Genomic DNA, 22,064 nt, shown 5'->3' with positions numbered 1-22,064 from the left:
ACCCATTTGTCCGATGTTATAGACTGCCAGTGAGGGAGATGAAACTAAATCCTTCCTCCAACTGGGCACGTATGGTCTTGCAGAATCATACTAGGAGGGCTTGGGTGCTGAGGAGGACTTGGGCTGGATGGTAGACGACTTCTGGCTAGACCCTTTGGGTCGGAAGGTACCACGACCTCGTCCTCGCAAAGGATCCTAACCTGACTGAGGACAATGGCTGGTCTGTGGATGGCGTGGTACCCCACCCCTTCCGAAGCCTCAAAAGGGGCGAAAGGCAGACTGCTGGCGAGGGGGTGTTGAGCGGCCCAAGGACCTGGCCGTAGCCCGAAAATCCTTGAACTGCTCTAGAGCTGAATCTGCCTTTTCACCGAATAGGTGTGAGCCATCGAAGGGCATGTCCATAAGGTTTGCCTGGATATCCCCCGAAAAGCCAGATGAACGTAGCCAGGCATGGGGACAAAGGGCCACCACTGATGAAATCGCCCTACCCAGCAAGTTAGTCGTGTCCAAACCACAACGTATTGTGAACTTCGCTGCATCTCTTCCATCTTTAATCGCTTGAGTGAGTGTCCCACATGCCCTCCAGGACCTGGGGCAGCACCTGTGCCACCGTATCCCATAAAGTATGGGAAATAAGACCCAATAGGCAGGAGGTGTGTACAGACCTCAATGCCAAGATGGAGAAAGAAAACATTTTCTTCCCAAGCTGATCCAGCCTCTTGGATTTCCTATCTGGGTGGAGCGGAAGGGAAGGCACTATGGGAAATGGAGGTCTGGACCTTCAAGCTCTCCAGAGTGGGGTGTTGGGTGAGGGAACTAGGATCATTTGGAGCTGGGCAATGGCGGTGGCTAACTGTCTTTTTTACAGGAGCCCCTGTTCTGGGTTTGGACTACGTCCCCAGCAGGACATCAGTGAGGGCTTTGTTAAAGGGTAACATTGGTTCCGATGTGGAACCCCCGGCTGAAGCACCTCAGTCAGGAGGTCAGTCCTGACTGGCACCGTATTCAAATCCAGGTCCAAGACCTCAGCTGCCCTATGCACCATCATAGCTCAGGAAGCTCCCTCCTCCGTAGGAGGTGAGAGCATGTCTGCATCTGGAGAGGTGTCCAGTCCACTGGTTTCCCCTAGTTCCTTATATCAGCCCATTTGCTCCAAACCATACTCTATAGGATCCTGAGACCCCTCTCATTCTTCACCTGTACCTGGTTGCTCATAATAAGTCTCAGGCAATCATCTGGACCCTGTGGGCGCCGTTGAAGTTGGAATCTGTGTCGTACAACGCCATTCCAGCAGGGCCCACCCTCTCGAATAGCCTTGTAAAACTCCTTGAGTTCAGCATGGGGGCCCTCCGGCTCCCGTGAAGGGAGGGGGGGGGGGGGGGGGCTTGAAGTCGGCTCTGGCATCGGTTCCACAGAACTGTGCCTGTAACGTCGATGTCAGTCAAAGGGCAGGGAGAAGTCACAGTCCGCTTGGACTTCTTCTTCCTCTTGCACCTCTTCCCCGACTGCCCGGAGGACCTCGAGTGCGAACAAGAGGACTTAAGACTCTTGGTGCAGTCCTGTGACCTCCTCCTCGATCAGGACTGTGACCTCCTAGGAGTCACGCCAACCGACGTGGACTGCCGGGCCGCCATGAGCTTTAGAGACCGCTCTCTCAAAGCTTTCGGGCCATGGCCTGGTAGTCGGAATAAGACTTTGAGTCGTGGTCTCGGTCAAGGCACCAGACACATACCTGGTGGGGGCCCATCACCGACATGGCGCAATGGCAGGCGCCACACGCGGTCTTACCTCAATGTCATCCTGCAGAGACTTCAAAAACAGTCGACAAAAAGGTTGAAAAAGGACTGTTAAAAAAAGACAGAGGGTAGCTCGATTCCGGATCTGCGCTTATCCGGCGCAGAAGGAACATAACTGACGTACACACGCCAGGGTGGTGCAATATAGGCAACCGTGATATCACCAACGGCTCCAGCAGTGCCGACGACGCCACACGGATCTGAACGACGCCACCTGACAGTGCGGACAGGGTACTGCTCAGCAAAAATTCTGGATTCCAAGCTGACGCCAGGAAATTCTAAGGTAAGGCATCTGCAGCTAGAAGTCTCTATAAGATACAAACAAGCACTACATTACAGAGACAATACAAAAATCCTAATTCAGCTGTAGTTTTCTGCAGCCATTACACTGGATAAATAGAGAATGTAAGAAACGATATCTATAGACATTGCACCTTGCACTTCACACTGTAATGGAAATTCAGCTGTACTAGGGAATCTCAATCGCCCAGGAGACTTGATAAAACACTTCAGCAATAAACAAATGCTTGCAACTGAACCAATTCATAATAAATAGTTCTCTAAATTATTGAGTGGATGAAGTGTTTGCTCTTTAACAATATAGGATATCATCACAAGCAACCTCAAATTATGTTGTGCGTAACCCTCTGGTATCTTGGCACAAAAGCAGTCAGGCTTAACTGAGAAACAATGTGCAAAGTATTTATACAGCACTTCAAACAGTAATAAAGTGAAAACAAAACCCATGAAACATTGCACACCAATGGGGAACAATAGGGTAAAATGTAATAAATAATTTGATCTAAAAACAATAAAAATCAAATCAGTAGAAACAGAGATATGCAATTGTAAAGATTTAAGTGAAAACAGTGCCTAGAAGCAGAAAGCGCCAAATGTGGTTATCTGGACACGCCAGTACAGAACAAATTCACAAGTCCAGGTCGACCGCGATGGTGCACAGGCAGGATACAGGGACCCAATTGGGCCTGCTGAACTAAATACCTTAAATCCTGGTTGTGAAGAATTGTGAAGACCTGCATAAAGGATGTGTTGCACAGTGGCGGTCGAATAGGCTGTGGGCTGCAATACAAGGTCCCGTGTGGAGAATGTGTTGCACAGTGACAATTTCAGGGTGCTGTGTAGCTATGATTGGAGGTCCTGCATCAAGGCTGGGTTGCAAAAAGGTGGTTTAAAGGAGCTGCAATGCAAGGTCCTATGTTGCGGATGCGTTGCACAGTGGTGATTCTGAAGTGTTATGAGGTCCTTCTTCAGGGATGCATTGGTTCAGATTCACAACTGCATGGAGATGGGTAGGTTCTGCCCAAGAGACCACAGATGGGCTGGCAAAGCACCTTTAGGTGAACTTCCAAGGGCCCAGGGGTGAGGTGGCACAACCTGGGGGCAAGATTCACAGCAGGCAGAGTCCACGTGCTGGGTTCAAGGTAGTTGAACCCTTTTCTGTCCCTGATGCTCTGATCAGAAGGCTAGCTAACTGGCCCTTGCATTCTCTCTGGTGGTTCTGGGTTCAAGATGCAGGTCCAGTCCTTTTCACTCAGGCAGCACAGTAGCAGTCCGTGCAGAAGAGCAGCATAGCAGTCCTTCTGAGTTTTCTTCAGGTCCAGAGGTGTACTGAAGACCTAGGTCTGAGGATTCAATATTTATACCTGGTGCCAGTTTTGAGGAAGGAGAAGGTTCTGGAGGTTTCCATACCACAGAGGTGTTGGGAAATTCCTGTGTTCCTACAGTGGCCCCAGCTGGTCTGAGGGCACAAAGGACTAGTGTCAAAACCTTTGTGAGCATGCTAAGGCATCATCTTTGTGATGTGCAAGTAGTAGGTGACCCCTCCCACCGCCTATAAAGTCAGAGATGGTCCATCCTGCTAATACCTATTCCACCTTTTTTTCTGTCTGGGAGCAATACACAAAGACCAAATGCCAGCTACACCTAGTCCTGTGACCAAGGATACAAGCTGCAGGCACCAAATGATTCAGGACTAGAAAATGGCAAATTTCTAAAAGCAGCATTTTCAGAATTGTGACTTAAAATCCGACAATATCACTAAAGAGGGTTTTAAATTACAATTCTTTAGACCCAAACTTGACATTCCAACTTGCTCCGAATTGAAAGTTATCACTTATTAAATGTTATACGGTAATCCAATGTTATCATATGGGACAGGTAGGCCTTGCAGTAGTGAAAAACGAATTTAAGAGTTTTTCACTAGCAGGTCATGTAAAAGTCAAACGTACATGTCAAAAGTTTTAAATACACTGCACACTGCCTTAGGGCCCTGTAAGTCCTACTCTATGGTGATTTATTTGAATACAAAAGGAGGTTTTAGCCTGGCAAAATATTTATTTTCCTAGGTCGAAATAGAAGTTTAAAACTGCATATACAGACAGCAATAACAGGCCTGAAACATGCTTAAAAGGCTACTTATGTGGGTGGCACAATGAGCGCTGAAGGCCCACTAGTAGCATTTAAATAACAGGCCCTGAGTACAGGTAGTACCACTGTCCAAGTAAATTAAATATGCCAATTGGGTGTGAGCAAACGTTATCATGTTTTAGGGAGCAAGCAGATGCACTTTAGCACTGGTTAGCAGTGGTAAAATGTGCAGAATCCTAAGGCCAGCAAAAACAGCCAGCAAAATCGGAAGGATTGAATGTAATAAGTTGGGGTGGCAACCACACCAAGGATTTCAAGTCCAACAGGCAGCAGGATATGGTGCCTGGATTTGAGGTTGGTGTCACATCATGAAGACGTTCTTTATAACCATGACTGTTGCATGTTGAAATTGGGATACACTTCTTATCCATTTACATTCAGAGCTCTTTTGGTATGGCTCATGCAGAATCATTATGATTAGGTGATATCCAATGTTATTTGTTCCCTTGCAGCATGAGTTCTTGCTTCTTTTGTGCGTCCTGAGATGAGAAACTGAGATTAATTTTTATGTAGGGGAAGAAATTAGTTCTATTAGTTCAATTTTCCACCTGCATGATATACTCTGATGCTTTGGCTTCATGGTGTTTGGGCTCTGCCATTTTGAACAAAAAAAGCAAAGCTACATCATCCTGAGCATTGTCTTATGTACTATGTACACATGACAATGTCAGACAAATGTCAACTTCTTTTCACAACTTATGGTATTTCATCTTTATCACAGAATATGCATGTGTGTACTTTTTATTGATCCCCTTAAGACTTCCAGTTTGTTAGTTATGAAATGTTTGAAAAATCTAAAAAATGTATTCACTGTTTCCAGATACGAGACAGTGTGTGTCACTTACTGATTAATATCTCCCTGGGTATACCCGGATTCATTTTTCAATTAAAGGTATATATGACAGTGTGCTTCATCACCTCTCACTTGATCAAGTCAATTATTTGGAAACCTTATTATTATTAGTACAAATTTGTGTTTGTGTGATGCTACAGTAATGGAGACTGTTTACATATATGCAATGTCTTGGCATTATTATAGTCGCTATTATAAACTTTCATTCAAGTTGCTATCAGTTCAACTCCTATTCAACAATTTAATCTTTTCTGATTTTGGAAGTTTGAAGGGATTTTCAAATATCAAGTCTGCCAAAGGGTGCAATCCCTCGGATTACCTTTAATTGTAGAACTTGGCTTCAACATCCTCTCCAGCACAATTCCAAATTAAAAACGTCAGGGCCAGACTTCTTTGACGCTATTATGCTGGCTGCAGAGCCTGGTCACTTTGCTCTTCCACCCCATTACATGTTCCCATCTGTGTTTTGCAAATGCATTCATTGAATGTAATGCCTTTGCATTATTTTATTTTTTGTGAAATTCACCAGGGATGCCAGAAATATGGATGGCATAATCACAGTGCCTAGAAGATTTCTTTCTTGTGTTGTTAAGCTCTTAAGGTATAGAGCTGCATCCATCTCATGATCCTTTTTCCGAAAAGGCAGAACAGAGATTGGCGAGCTAAACTGGGGAAGGAATGACGTGGGAACCTGGCAGGTGCAGAGTAACAGGCCAGGTCCTCCCTGGACCATAAACAAGCATCCTGGGACTAGGTTCGGGGTATCACCCCCTCCCCATGAGGAACAGGGTCAAGACTGATTGGCATATGGCTGAGTCCAAATTTGGGTGGCGTGGTGGGCAAAAAAAACAATGGGTTAAATCTAGATCTTTGTGATTGGGGTTAAATGTTTGTATTGTTCAGCATTCTGTCCATCATCTCTTCTTTTTGCCTTTGTCGCCCTAAGTGGGAAGGTTATGCCCAGACATGGGTCCAGTGCTCATTGTGCCACTGGATTCAAGCTAGCCTGGCGGATGAAGGGTGATACCCTGAAACCAGTCCCAGGATGCTTGTTTCCGGTCCAGAGAGAACACGACTTGGCAGTTCAGGCTGAACTGTTCTCAAAGGCAACAGGGTCAAGGTTGATTTTCATATGGCTGGGTCCACACTGGGGTGGCGCAGCGGGCAAAAAAACTGATGGATTAAAACCAGATCTTAGTGACTGGGGTGAATGTTTGCATTGTTCAGCATTCCATCCATCATCTGTTCTTTTTGCTTGGGTAATATTTGGAAGCATTTTAACAAACTGTAAAATAATTATTTTGCTGATGGGGTCTAGGATACAGCAGTCTGACAAAAGTCTTCCCAAAGTTTGAAGAAAGTCTCCAACCTCCTCCCAAATGCAATGAAATATGCAGGAGTCTCTTAAGGAGTTACTACTTGGGTTAAATGGCCTACCATGGTTACTACAGTGGAAGGGGTTACACCTCTACCATAACCTCAATGCGCCTTGTTTTGGCTGGTTTTCCCGATCAATGTTGTGTCCAGCGATGGGGCTCGATCCCATGCTGTTGACAGTACCACCTTTTTGACTGTTAGAAAGTTTGAAGCAATCCTTGAAGAATTTGTAGTGCTGAAATTCCAGTGACTTCCCAATCTCCATTTTTTAGTTTGAGCCTAGGTAGTGCGCATGCACTCTCTTTCAACATGCTATAATCTACTCTGTGGGCTTTGACCACACCAATTGCTTATCATTAGTTCAAGCTTCTGCCTTTCAAAATTCCTGTTGTTTCTTTGGTGAACAGCTTACATTTGTCCCACCTTTTGTCTGCTTTGTTCTGCCCTGGAGACTAGCCCTCTGACATGGATCAGTTCCCTTCTGACTATTTATGTTAGTTGTGGCACATTACTTTTTTCTTCTGTCTTTGCCCCTATTTTAGGATAGGTGAGTTTATTAGCTTTCTGTTAACATGGCAATATTTTAAATAAAAAAATTAAAAAATCCACGTGCCGCACACTAAATCACTGAAGCAAACAGTACAGTGTCAAAATTCAGTGGCACGTATACATACATAATTTGTGTCAGTGCTAAAGAGTGCAAGGAGGGGCTTTTGCACTTTTACGCAGTGGCACATTATTAGCTGTGCTAATTAGCACATGGATATTTTGCACATTGAATGCTGTATTGCATGTGTGATTTAAAAGCGCCACAATTCAGCATGTAATTCATTTTTTTAAATGCTCAAAAACTACCATCTGACGAGCTAACTACCGGAAAAGCTATAGCTTTGGAGTGCAGCTTCTTCTGAGTTTAATCCACATTAAACTAATGGGCAGCCATGTCCTCTGAAGGTACTTGTTTCCGTAGTGATTTGTTAAGGGTCCTATTCACAATGCTATTTCAGCATACAAATTCTACATTTTTACCAGGTAACCAGTTACCCTTGCACTCGTAAAATGATTTACTCACGTCCAATAGTGCGGGTCTTTCAGGGTAGGGTGCTTTAAAAAATTTTTTAACACCCCATTGTTTTTCTCAACCCAGTCCCACCCTGGAAAGGACTTCCTGCTGAAGAGGGCAGGTGTAAATCAAGAAGAAACAATGTGTAGTTGTAATCATGGGGAGGGATTTTTCCATTCACATCAGTATGTTATGTGCGGTCATGCAAGTGGAAATGCTGCTACACTGGCATAATTCAAGGCTTGCAAAGGTCTTCCAAGGGTATGGGTGTCTTAGATTCCTAGGTGTTTGCTCTAGGTAGCACTGTTCAAACCTGCAGGTGACTGAGCCAAAACCTTGTGCACAGACTAGTGCTCGGTGGGATTGATATCTGTCTTCTGGGCGCTTTGGGAAAGTGCAGCGATTTGGCTGCCTGCTCACCTGTTTGGTACATCATAAAACGAAGGAGGGAAACAAATTATATCTGCCTTTGTACACATCGTAGTGTTTCCATAGCAGCCACAATGTTCTACAACATAGCTTAAAGACACTGGCAAAGCTAATAGCTCTGGATAAACACTTATAAGGTCCCAAAGGCGTAGCCTATTGGTTATGACAATATTTGTGCCTTAAAAGTTTTCACCAAATTGTCAATGCAATTTATTGAGGAATTAGCAAAATGGGTAGAAAGTGTGCATCCCGTGAAAAACATGTTATTTGAAGCACTAATCAGCAGTTTAGTGAACTCCCACTGACCTTGATGATGGAAAATTAGTAACTGAAACGGACATGACATTTGGAGTTTATGTACAGGACAGGGCCCGGAGGCATAAACTACTAGAAGGATCCTTCATAGATTATTCAGAAAAGATGCGGCCAAATGAAAAAAATGATGCAGTTAGCAAATGAACTCGATACCAGACTTTCCAGGGAGCCTAGAAACAAAATGAGCAGTAGAATGTATATTGAATAGGAACACAAAGAAGACTTCAAACAACCTGTCCACTATAAAACCACAAGTCATAAAATCCTTACTTTTTATTCTACAATCAAAATACCCATGTTTAATCCATTACCTGCTGAGCTTGGGAAAATGAAGGTGCAGATGTTGGAATCATCACATTCCGACCAGCCTCCGCCAACTGTCCATGACGTCCTGCTCCCCAGAGATAAACATCACATTTACCCCCAAGATGCCAATCCTGTAAAACAATCACATCAAACAGGATGACCAACTGAAAACAACTCTGACTATTATGCAATACAACAGAAACACAAAAGAAAGGTTTTACACACCTCTGGCCTTGATGTTGCCCAGGACATAATCTGTTCATCCATACCATTGATCCATTTACCGTTATTCTAAAAAGAAACAAAGGTGTATTAAACAAGCATGTGTTCATCTCTTTTTGCATATTACAATCATGTGAAAGATCTAGCTCAATATATATATGTCCTATGTTGTATGGATATATTTCTGTCTTCTAGAACATTAAACAAAATTCCAGTTAAAATTTTGTACGTTCATTATTTTCTTAAACTTCATCAGTTACATGGTTTCACCAGCATGTGTTTCAATTTGTGTAGCGTTAGGCCTAGGGCCTTCTCAAAGCTTTACGTTTCAAAGGTTGTTAGTACCATAGACAATATGTCTGTAGAGCATGTCAAGTCAATGTTCACCTGCAGTCTGGTATTGGTTTAGTCTGGAAGTTCCTTTATTGTGGTTGGTCTGTATTGAGACTGACCTCTGTAAACAAATGAAACTGCAAAGCTACTACAAATACTTATTGTATCTGTTTTCGTTTACAAAATGAACTGATCCGTTTCAGAGTATTTTTCGATTGACGTAACACATGTACTATGGCTATGCCACATATTGATGAACTAATACTAGGGTTCGGCAATGAAATGATGATTGTTTTACCATCATTAACTAGTTCAACTTCAATAATGTAGTATGCAATGTGTGTTAGAGACTGCATTCACGCAACTGCATATTTCACATTTTTCTGCCTGACAGAACTCTGTCCTGTTAAACTGTTTTTCTCCTCAATTTATAGACTGCATTGCACATTCACCTTAGCTCTCTGATTAAGGGATTTGGATTCCTAAAATGAGTTGGGCCACAATTTAAATATTTTTGTTTTAAGTCAATGGAGAATGAACTATGAATTATAACAGCTTTATCAAACAAATTAAGAATGAAGACAATATCAAACAATACATCATGGTTACTATTTGATTAAAACTGATGCAAACTAGCCTAAAACACATCACAGCAGTACACAGGGCTCAATCCAGAAGTTACTGAAGAGCATGGTTCGGTAACATCTTATTTTATCGTAAGTAACTGCTGGTGAGGAACTGCATTTAGACCTCATCTATTCTGTTCAGATTTATTCTATGCTCGGTTTAGATTGTTTTTTGAGCTTACGGGCTTATTGTGCAGTTGGAGGCAAACCTTTATCATGTGTATTTATTTGTGAACTGTCTTTGCAGATGACAACCATATTTTGTGTCTTTATGCTAACTTCAGAAAGATATGGCTTTTTATGATCTTCAAATGTTATGGTGTTAAAAATGTTATGTTATCCTGTGCGGTTGTGTAGAACCACTCAACTGCAACAATTTGCAGCTGCTAATTATTTTTTTGTTGCCTGGAAACATGTTGAGAGGAATATGGAACCTAAAAACTGCATTTAGAATGTTTCTTGTATTTTCCTTCTATTGTTTGCGTTCTGTAAAGGGATATCCATGATTCAAAAGCTGTATATCGATTCAATATGTTTGTCATTTGCTGAAATATTGGGTAGGACTTAGTTTCTATTTGACATTTATTATAACTACTGCACTCTTTTGCACTTTGTATATTTGTACACGTTTGTATGGCACATCACTCTACTGTAATGTATACTTGTGTACAACAGAGCATTTATCTTAGTAAGTTTAATTTTTTAAATAATTTTCCTATAATGTAAGGACTTTATATTTATCATTTAATTCAATAGAGGCAAGTAGTTGGACCCCTACATTATTTCACTGACCAGCAAAACAATAATCAAGACAATTCTGACTTTCGAAATTTGTTGTAACCATAAGTAGTGAAATGTTGCCAGATCTGCTTTTCGGGCAGATCTGGCAACCTCATGCTATTGGACCACCTTCAGTGATGACTGAAGACATGGTAATGTAAATGTGACAGCAGTGGGTAGACAGAAAAGGATATCACAGGGTTCCCTCATGCTTATTCAGACAACAAACTGAACATCCCTTTGCACCTCCAAACACCACCGCCTGATCCTTTTGGGATAAGAATCTTTCCACATGTATCATTCAAGTAAGTAAAAAATAGTCTGAAGAGTTTCTCACTGTCCAAGGATTGTAGGAAGAAATGATTTGTTTACAAGTTAAAATGGTCTGCGCAATGGAACACACAAAAGAGAACAAGCATAATCAAACAGAAGGGTTGTCCATATTTTATTTGCTGGTGGCGAAAAAAGTGGGGTGTAACAGGGAGTGTACACATATGCACTATAATATTTAAGGCCTTTGCACTTTATATACAAAGGTTTAGGGTTGCTGAAGTGGGTATAAGTTTCACATTACAAACCTATTCAGCTAACAGCACATATCAGATTTTCTAATGAAGTAGGAGTAAATGAGAGCATCCAGTCAGACTCTGGAATCATTCCTAAATGTATGTTTTACGTGTGTTTGGCAAGTGGTTTGGTGAGGATATGACAGAGGTCCTAACACGAAGAGTGTAAGAAAGTACCTTAAGTGTGAAAGGTGATCAAAATATGCATGTCGAATTCCAATAAATGACTTAATTAAGTTGCATGTTATCGCTAGAATTCCGCAGGCTCAATGTCATCTTATACCCAGTCACTCGAAAAAGTCTAATGTAATTTCCCAAACCGCGCGAAAACTCTTCTATATGAGCAGGTCCTTAACAGGCTACATTTCAGAAATGCTAGATTTTATACATTCAAATAAAAATGTAACCAAATGACACCAAATCTATGTATCTGCAGTGACAATCTATAAATACACCAGCAAATAAATAAATAAATAAATTCATATTGTGCTACCCCACCTAAAAGACCTTCAATTTAAATTAACCCACAGACTCAACCAAACTCCACACCACTTTGTCAAAATGTCCTACATGATATACCTTGCTTCAAAACCTCTTTTGTACAGTACCCTCTCTGGTACTTCATTTTCTGCTTGGAACTCTGCTTCTTGAAATTAAATTGAAACCACACTTCTCACATTTAGATAACACCTGAAAACCAAACTCTTATCACTGTCTTAACTAATTCTGGTCCCTCCTCTCTACCATAATCTGTACACTCTGTGGTCAAATGTTTCAACAGTTACAGTATTTGCTTTCTATCATGCTCTAAATAATAGTTCTATTTTATTAATGTAACTTTTTTTTAATTAACCTTATCCTTTCTGTTGAAATATAATGAAATACGTTAGTATGTTCTATGTAGATTGTCCTAATACTCCCAATACTTCCTGTGGTGCAGGTGTACTATACAAAACTGTTAGATATACAAGTGAAAGTACACATGCTAAACATTATAAGGATATTGTAAGTCACAGAGGAATTTCGTGACCATCCTTAATAAGGTCATGGACCACCAAGGTGACTTGCTATACCCTTATAATGTATGGAAAGGGGTACTTTGTACTATATGTACCAGTTAATTACCTTTGGTGACAAAATATCTGGTAGAGACATATTCTAGTTGCAGATTCCATACCTTTGAATTTCCCCAGGCGTCAGACTGGATCCAGAGATTTTTCTTCGAGCAGTACCTCTGTGCGCCGTCAGGTGGCGTCTGTCGACTCCACGGCGTCGTGCTTGCTGTGATGACATTGCGGTCGTATATTGGAGCCACTCTGGCGGGCTGTCAGTTTCTTTTCACGACTTTTCACGCCAGTAGCGCAGAGCCATGAAGAGCACATAGTGGTGCGCCAAAGTTAGGGCCCTCAAGGTGAAGTCCCTGTCCCTAGAAATCAGTTCACAGTGCAGGGAGGATGGGCGGGTCAGTGAGGAATCTGCAACTAGAATATGTCTCTACCTGATATTTTGTTACCGAAGGTAAGTAACTTGTACATCTGATAGAGACTTCTAGTTGCAAATTCCTTACCTTTGAATAGATATCCAAGCAATACATCCCCAGTACTGGGCCTACAAACTAGGATCACAGCAAAAAGGCCAAAGTAGTGTCCCTTCGGACCAGATTGCCCAGGCAGTAGTGCTTGGTAAAAGTGGGCAGAGATGCCCACGCTGCTGTCTGACAAATATCCAGGACTGGAACACCCTGTGCTAGCGCTGTGGTAGCAGCAGTAGCTCTGGTGGAGTAAGCTTGCAAACCTTCATGGGGTTGCTTTTTAGCCAGAGCGTAGCACATTTTGATGCATAAGAGTACCCATCTTGAAATGGTCCTCTTCTGCAACGCCTTCCCCTTCTTTGCACCCACATATCCCACAAGGAGTTGATCGTCCATCCAGAAGTCTTTGGTACGATCAAGATAGAACACCAATGCTCTTTTTGGGTTCAGATGGTGGAATCTCTCCTCTTCATGTGAGGGATGTGGGGGTGCATAAAAAGTAGGGAAGGTGATAGACTGTCCAACATGTAATGGTGTCACTACCTTAGGTAGAAAAGAACCCCTTGTGGGAAGCACAACTTTGTCAGGATGTATGGCAAAAAAGGGTGGCTTAGATGACAGAGCCTGGAGTTCACTAACTCTGCGGGCAGAAGTGATGGCTACTAGAAAGACAGTCTTTACAGTTAAGAGCCTTAGAGGACAGTTGTGAAGTGGTTCAAACGGAGTACACATAAGGTAAGTTAAGACCAGGTTGAGATCCCATTTGGGCATGATGAATGGAATAGGAGGAAAGAGATGTGTGAGGCCTTTAAGAAACCTCCCAACTATGGGAGATTTAAATAAGGAAGGCTGATCAGGTAACCTTAAGAAAACACAGACAGCAGAAAGATATCCCTTAAAAGTGCCCAACTTGGAACCCTGCCAGGCAAGGGAAAGAATAAAGAGAAGAACTTGAGAGAGAGGAGCAGATAGAGGATTGACAGAACTGTTGATGCACCATGCCACAAATTGCTGAAACATCGGTATCATAGCCGGAATATCATGGACTTGCTTTTCGGGAGGATATACCTGAAAATGCACTGTATCCAAAACAGCTCTGATGAAAGGGATGGTCTGAGAAGGAGTCTGGTGTGACTTTGGCACGTTGATAGTGAAACCCAGCGAATGCAAAATGTTTGCCGTAGTCTGGAGGTGGGAGACGACTGTCTGGGACGAGTTCGCCTTCAGCAGCCAAAATGAGCTGCCACCACTATCAAGACTTTTGTGAACACCTGAGGGGCACTGGTAAGGCCAAAGGGGAGCACGGTAAACTGAAAGTGCTTGTCACCTACTACGAATTGTAGGTAACGCCGGAGGGCCGGCAAGGCGAAAATGTGGAAGTATCCTTCTTGCAAGTCCAACGCTACCATTCAGTCTCCGGGATCCAGGGCAGATAGGACCTGAGCCAATGTCAACATTCTGAACTTCTCCTTCTTTAGGAAGAGATTGAGGGACTGAAGATCTAATATAGGTCAAAGACCTTTTTCCTTTTTTGGAACCAGAAAGTAGCGGAATAGCAACCACGACCTACTTCTGGCAACAGAACCCTCTCTATAGCTCCTTTGGCCAAAAGGACTTGGACTTCCTCGTGGAGAAGCGCCATATGATCCTCCGATATCTGACTGTATGAAGGTGGATTGGCTGGAGGAGATGTCTCGAAGGGGAGGGAGTAGCCCCTTTGGAGAACCCACCTGTCCGAGGTAATGGCTTGCCATAGGGGCAGGTGATGGCGTATCCTGCCACCTACTGGCTGTTGATGTACCTGTGGACTAGGAAGGATTGGAGGCTGAGGAGGGGGGTGGATAGGGGGTGGACTGGGCGACCCGCTGGTACCCTGATCCCCGGGAACGTGGGATCCTGCGTCTGTGGCCGCACAGAGGCTGTACAGTGTGCACGGGTCTGTGGCCAGGGGGAAAAGGACACGGTTAGGTGCCCCTTCCATAGCCACGAAAGGGGCGAAAGGCGGACTGTTGGGGTCTAGGTGTGGGCATGAGGCCAAGGGACCCGGTAGTGGCTTGGGAATCCTTAAAGCGCTCGAGTGCCGAGTACGCCTTGTCTCCGAAGAGACATGTGCCATCAAAGGGCATGTCCATCAAGGATTGCTGGAGATCCCCCCAAAAAGCCAGACGTTCTCAGCCAGGCGTGGCGTCTCAATGCCACCGTCAATGCAACCGATCTGCCTAGAGAGTCGGTCTTATCCAGCCCACAACGAATCATGAACTTAGCTGCATCCCTCCCATCTGTTATGGCTTGGGACAGGACAGTCCGGGCCTCCTCCGAAACTGCAGGCAGCACTTGCGTGAGTATGGGAATAGCGGCCCAAAAGGCATGTGGTGTTCATGGACCGCAGTGCTAGACTGTTGGATGAAAATAACTTCTTCCCCAAATTATCCAGTCTTTTTGATTCCCTATCCGGGGGTGCGGCAGGGAATGCGCCAGATGATGAAGAAGAAGCCGGATGACAAGGCTCTCAGGCGTGGGGTGTTGGGTCAGGAATTTCGGGTCTGACGGCATAGGCCGATGGCGGCGGGGAATCGTCCTATTCACAGGAGCCGCTGTGCTGGGTCTGGACCAGGTACCCAAAAGGACGTCTGTCAGTGCTTCATTAAAGGGCAAAAGGGGCTCAGAAGAGGAAGACCCCGGTTGAAGCACGTCAGTTAGGATGTTAGGCCTAACCTCCACAGAAGGAAGCTCGAGGTCCAGGACCTCAACCGCCCTTCTCACCACCATAGAGTAACCACGCTAGGAGGAGAGAGCATACCAGTGTCAGGGGAGGTGTCTAGTCTACTGGCATCACCCAAATCCTGCACCCAGTCCATTTGGGGGTCACGCTGGTATTCTAAATGATCCATCTCTCCTCGTATCCATACCCACAAGAATAAGGATCCGGATCCCGGGAAGTGGGGGAAGCGTGGAGCCGACCCAGAAGAGGGCTCCGTTGACGGAGGCCTAGAGCGTCGACGCTCTTCCTGCATAGTATCATCTGATCGACGGGGTGAAGTTGAAGAACGCTTGTCTTTCTTCGACTTCTTTTTGTGACCCGGATGTCCTGGTGACTTGGAGGACGAAGAGTGGTGATGACTCAGCAGCCGGTCTCGAGACCTTCCTCTCGCAGTCGAGTGTCGGGCCATCATGAGCTTTAGGGACCACTCCCTCAAAGCCTTCGGGTTCATGGCCTGACACTTGGAGCACGACTTTAGGTCGTGATCGCGCTCCAGACACAATAAGCACACAAGGTGCGGATCCGTCACCAACATAGTTCGGTGACAGTAGTCGCAGGGCTTGAATCCGGTCTTGCGGGACATACCTCGACACATCCATGAACGCATAAAAAATACGACAATCGTGTCGATGTAGTAAAAAAATGACTGAGGTAGCTCTTCTCCAGATCTGTGCGTAGGCTGGCATGGAAAGCAAAGAACTGACGTCAGTGCGCCGGGGTGGCACCTATATACGACCGCAACGTCATCACGGCCAGCACAACGCCAACGACGCCCGCGGATTCGACCGACGCCACCTGACGGCATGCAGAGGTACTGCTTGAAGAAAAATCTCCAGATCCAGTCTGACGCCGGGGGAAATTCAAAGGTAAGGAACCTGCAACTAGAAGTCTCTAGTAGATAATACATGGTTACATCCTCATCCTACCTACAAACTATTATAATCCTTGGTGTGGTGCCCTTTCATATGAAAGAAATAGGATGTTTGTAAACATGAAGAATAAAAGTACAATATCTAGTCCAAAATTAAACACACTTAAAAGAAATGAGATATTTGTTGCAAAAAGATATTAGTGTCAATTTAATGCAAATCAAATAAAACGATCTGTAGCTCAGAATGTGGAGAAACATGCAGAGAGTTCTCTCTTTCCTATATTTACCTAAAATGCTTAAAAACAAATATACTGCCACAAATATCTACTTTCTGTTTATCACTGTTCATCGAAAAAAACAGAGCAGAAGACTACAAGGCCACGTTTTGTTTTCCTTTTTTAAAGTACAACTTTAATTATGGTCTCTGACCTGCTTTTACCCTGGCTACTGGCTCTAACAGAAGGCACTGAATAATCAGAACTGAAATGTAATAAGTTATTACAGTAGAGCGGTTACTTAATTTCTCTATTACATGCAACGAGTAACATCACAAGTCGCCTGCAATACGGAAATTATAGATGGGCCTTTCTACAGGCATAACAGGGTCTGATGTATTATAAACATATAAAACAGTTCCTTCTTCAGAGAGTTTAAACAAATGGAGGCGGAATTTAAGCTTGGTGTGCCAGCACCTCTACCAACTAAAAATTAACGTTTTCTCTCTCACAGTGAGGCTATGTAGATGCCTGACAAATTCCCGACCTGCATTACAGGATATTTCGATATGCAAGTAATTTTCAAAAGGTTACTATAACATACCATCAGTAGTCTTAGTTCGTCCTCTGGCACGGGTTCTAGGTCAGGGACAGCAAAGGAATCTGGAAACTGTGCTCCTTTAGCCAGCGCTTCGGCAGTTTTGATTGTGGTTGAAAAACATTCCAACCAAGCCCACTCTGTGGGATTCCAAGCAGGGTCAGGAGCACACAACCAGTGGTGAGGCGGGACTGACGGGCGGCATAAGAGTTTGTCCAAGTGAAGTCCTACTGCCAGTGATGCTAAGCATTGCATGTAAGGACTGTGAACAAGCTGCTCTCCGCACACCACATGAGGCTGAAACAAAACCAAGAAGTTGTAAATTAAAAAATACGAAAAACATTCAACAAAAAAGCCATGTCGTTACGTATTGCTTCCTCAAAAATCTGGGAAAATAATGAAACTCCTACATATCACACATCAGACAGGTCCCTTGATAAGGAAACGTTTAAAGCTACATCTTCAGTCTTCTCATGCTTATAAAACTCTTATCATTTTCATACTTAGCAATTTCATGCCATGGACATGAAAATGTTAACAATAAGACAACAAGATATGGTTGGTAATATGTGAGTGTTTGCTACTGAAACAGCCTAACAAGAAAAAAACAGGGTGGCTAAAATCCCATCGTGGGAAAGAACGAGAAATGAACAAAAGCAGACACTAGTGTCTCAATTCTAGAGAAACATATTGAAAGTTTAACACTTTGGGAATCATTCACTGCATCGGTTTTCTCCTAATGATGTCATGTTGGTTTCTAGGTCTGGCTAGAGAGCTGAGCTTTATATGAGGTGGTGCATAACGGTACATTGTACAAAGCATGAAAAATTAAATCAGAGTAGAAAGAGGAAAGCATGAACTTGTGATACACCTACAAAAGCCTTAAAAGATACTTGCTCCTAAGTAGAGTACATCTGATTTTAACTTGCCCCTCTCATTTTGACTTCTTAAAAGGAGATTGCTTGTTGCACTGAGTGCGCATCTGTATACACTGCTAAAAGAATATATGTAGAGAGCCTGCGAAGAATTGTCAGGATTAATAATCTGTTTACAAACTGATCTGGCGTGGACTTCTACCCAAGAAAGGACAAGCTAAGCAATCGGGATATAAACAGAAAAAACTCGCTTAATTTCCCTTTTCAAAACCAATCAATGACAGCAGTGCAGCTCTGGTGATGCCATCTCTGATGTTTTCACTCGTCCTCTAGATAACTTTATTTTTGTTCACACTCCTGTAGTCCTAAATGGACGTTAATTAGAGGTACCCAAGGAAAGCAGTTGATATCCCTATCTTGCCCATGGTTACCTCTGGCAATGACTCGATTATGTACCTGTAGACTTCACTACTCCTAGTGTGAGTCTTCCTACTCACACTCCCTGCTTTACTCTGTGAGTGAGCCCACTTCTGAGCAGGCACAGCCCTTATCACTAAAGTATTTTGTTTTGCTTTATGGTAAAAAGAATGCTTCTTCTTTATCCTTTCTCTCAGCTTACTGTCAATAATGCCTCACCTTCATCCATAAATCATTAGCGGCCCCTCATATTTCCTGCAACATTAACTCCTTATAGCAACTAATGGATAGGGACTGGAGGTATCCGTGGACTGTTGAGGAAGACTCTGCCTAAGAGTAATAAAGTTTATTGGTAAGTAACCCATTCATTATCTCCATGAACCCGTCTTCTTTCTCATAGTCTCTACTTTAGAAGGATGTACCAAGCATTCGCCAGCATGGTAACATTCCTATAATCATCAATGCAAAATGGTGCATTATTATCCAGACATATATATTTTTCTATTCAATTTCTTTTTCCAATCATGTTTTCAATATGTTTGAAAATCACAATAATACATACTCATAAATTTTGAACAATGACTGGATTAGACCAAAAAGTAATCATAACTGTGTTAAATTTTTATACATAAGACAGTACACCATCTGATAGACATTTGTAATCTTAACTTGGTAATTACAAGCAATAGTTATTAAAAAATGGGCATGATGAGGACCATGTAACTAGCTTACAAGTATCCTTTTTGACAAGACAAAAAATCAACATAAGTTGACTCGCCCCCTCACCCCCCCCAACCGACCCTTACCCCCAACACACGTACACACATCTCCTCCTCCATAACCATCTCTATGGGCCCTTCGGCAATTAGCAACAAAGTTACTGCACAAGGATGAACCTATGCCATCGGTAAGTCTAAAAAAACGCTAGTGGGATAGGAGGAGGAATGGGCAGGAGGTCAGGGTGGGAGGGGGTGGCTAACATTATTGAATTAGCACCATCGACCACTGGATTGAGGTTACACCACATCAGATGGGCAGAAAAGAACTCATTCTGCCCTGTACCGGTCGAGCATGACAATAGGAGGGAAGGTCAAAGAGGCAGAGTTGTTGCTGTTGTAGGGGAGGAGGATGAAAAGGACTGCTGTTCCTGGTGGTGCTCACGGCCTATGCCACTACAATGTCTTCTAGTGCCTTTAAGTGGCTTATGGCTCCTTTTGGAAAGAGGCGAGGTCTCAAGAGAATCCTCTGAGGTTTCGGTAATTTTGATGGAACTGACTGGCCAGAGAGGGCAATCCTAAAGAACATGCTGTAACACAACTGTCATTAAAAACATTCCAACACAGAATCTACCATCTCTCCAAAAAGCCAGCCACTGTCAAATGGCACACCCATAAGCGATGCCTGCCCTTCACCAGAAAATCCTGGGTTGCACCTTCACTCTTGCTGCTTGATCATAAGACTCGTTCCCATGACACGAACCACAGTCAGTCACGCCCAGGCATGCCCACAAGGCATTTTACAGTATTGTGTCTGACTTGGAGTATCTGCGGGAAGGCATCCTTGAATTAGTTGGAGATTGCTTGCAACATCTAACTGGCCATATCCCAAAGTGCATGCACCTACTGTCCCATTCGGCAAATAGCGTTCAGGGACCTCGGGTCCAAGCTAGTGGCAGAAAAAAATACATCCTACTAAATGCATCAATATGTTTTGATTTTATTTTTTGGTGATGCAGTAGGGAATGAATTGGGGTTCACTTTGCTATTAGAAGTGTGAACTACCAAGCTCTCTGGGGTTGCTGAGTTACCAGGAGGAGCTAAGCATGGGTTACACCAAGTCACCCGGAGTTTCCAAAAGGTCCTCATTAAAAGAAATGGGAGCTTAGAAGTAGCGGGCCGAACCTGCAATATTTGCCAGTAGGTTTGCCTTAAACTCTAATAGTAGGTAGCTGTAAGTCCAATAATACTGCTTCTCTGTGGACTACTTCATTGATAGATGCACTCTCCTTAAGGGGGAAGGCGCTGGTGGTAGTCCAACTCTGTCTCTGGGGAAATACCTCAGCCAGTGTAATTCTGTAGATCTAAATATAGGCCTGCATTGGAGTAATTAAGGGGGTGCAAATTGGCAACCTTATCTTCATCTAGAGGAACATTTTGGAACTCTTGAATGATCTAATAATCTGATGCAAAAGAGGCTTCCAGCCTATGATAATACTAACGTCAACAGAGAAGGTGTGTTCGTCCTAAATTGAGGGCTGCACTTTGGTAATCTAAGAGCGAGACACATGTCGGCCTCAGGCACTGGAGTCAGATTATGTGCAGATGCTGCTAGAGTATAGACTGGAGCTGGGGCAATCAGAACCCATGAGGCTTGCGGCACAGGAGTTGAGACTTGGGCCGGCATTGGAGGGGAGCCAGGAGGGGGCCTGACAACGGTAATAAGGGTCAGGGTCTGACCTGCCAGTGACATCTTTTGGGGGTGGGAAAGAGGCCCTGCTTAGTAAAGACAAAGGCATACGTTTTACCCACATTTGTCTTCCTCAGCATAAAAGGACACTAAACAAATGCCAAAGACCAATGTCAAGGAACTCCAATCGTAACTCCTGGACCAGCATTATTTTTACATCCCTTTCAGTTTGGTGAGTACAACAGAGCATTTAGATACTTGCCATTCATTACTCAAATTTTTTTATATTATTTTTTATTGCATAGAGTTGTGTGTGTTAAAATGTTTTTGGCTAAGCCCTTTTGAAGATTTTTATATTTGAAACGGGAGCACCGAGTTGATTAATGTATGAATATCAGTGTAGTTCTGGGCAGAGCAATTAATGTCAGTAGATAGACCCAGTAACTTTATTTTAGAACTGAGGATACTAGAAACAAACCACTCTAGTACCCAACTGCAACTTTATCCAAGAACAAATCCAGTCATCTAACCATAATTGGACCCTCTTCTTGTACATTTGATCTAATAGCCTTGATTAACATCCTTCTCTATACAACCAGTATATAAAACCCCTGAGTTTGATCCTAGGGAATACAAGTGTCGTCAAGCAATTAGCACACAATTCTACTCCAACTCATCTACAATTTAGTTCTTCACCTTTGATTTGACAGACTCCATGCCCGTCAACTAATTTTCTCATGCCCATCCTGCAAAAGTAGAGTTCCTCCTCTTTACACCCCTCTCATAGGATTACGTCTGACTCGCCACTTCTTGATCTACTCAAATCATAAGACCATCACACTGTAAAAACACTTGGCTCCACTCTGTATTTTACCATCACACTCATACCACACCAGATGGCCAAGACAAATTTCAACCTTCACTCACTAAAAAAAAGCAAAACAAAACCCCACAGAGGACACGAAATCAAACTCAGTGTTTTCAGACTTGACTTCAGAAATACATCCTCAGTGGGTGCTCCACAATGCTCAACTGATCCTCTCAAAGCAATGCTCAAATTGGCTCACAGGCTGATCGTGGCCACTAGAAAACGTGCCCTCCCCGACCCCCCCCTCCCACTCCCCATAATTCATGATCGCCAAAGCCTTCCAGTAAAAAAAAAAAAGAAACAAAAAAAAGGATTTTTTTTTTTATTTTTTTTTACAAAGTGTGCTGATTGGCCTACACAGCCATTTACTTTAAGCCTCTCTCATGGTTATATGATCAGCTCTTCATA

General features: G+C 43.4%; 1 protein-coding gene across 12 annotated transcripts in view; it reads right to left on the bottom strand.

Annotated features, from left to right (window-relative positions):
* The window catches only part of HERC1 (HECT and RLD domain containing E3 ubiquitin protein ligase family member 1), a 1,155,039-nt gene that overhangs the window by 192,052 nt on the left and 940,923 nt on the right, over positions 1-22,064 (bottom strand). For all 12 annotated transcript variants that reach the window (XM_069222059.1, XM_069222062.1, XM_069222061.1 and 9 more), the window contains exons 61-63: positions 17,097-17,387; positions 8,813-8,878; positions 8,593-8,718 (exon numbers count right to left, since the gene is read on the bottom strand). In XM_069222059.1, coding sequence (XP_069078160.1) covers positions 8,593-8,718; positions 8,813-8,878; positions 17,097-17,387 — 483 coding nt within the window. The remainder of the gene's footprint in view (positions 1-8,592; positions 8,719-8,812; positions 8,879-17,096; positions 17,388-22,064) is intronic.

Source organism: Pleurodeles waltl, chromosome 3_1, assembly GCF_031143425.1.
Source record: "Pleurodeles waltl isolate 20211129_DDA chromosome 3_1, aPleWal1.hap1.20221129, whole genome shotgun sequence".
NCBI classification, from domain to species: domain Eukaryota; kingdom Metazoa; phylum Chordata; class Amphibia; order Caudata; family Salamandridae; genus Pleurodeles; species Pleurodeles waltl.
The sequence above is the reverse complement of the archived record's forward strand: the minus strand, read 5'-3'. Positions and strand labels throughout refer to the sequence as shown.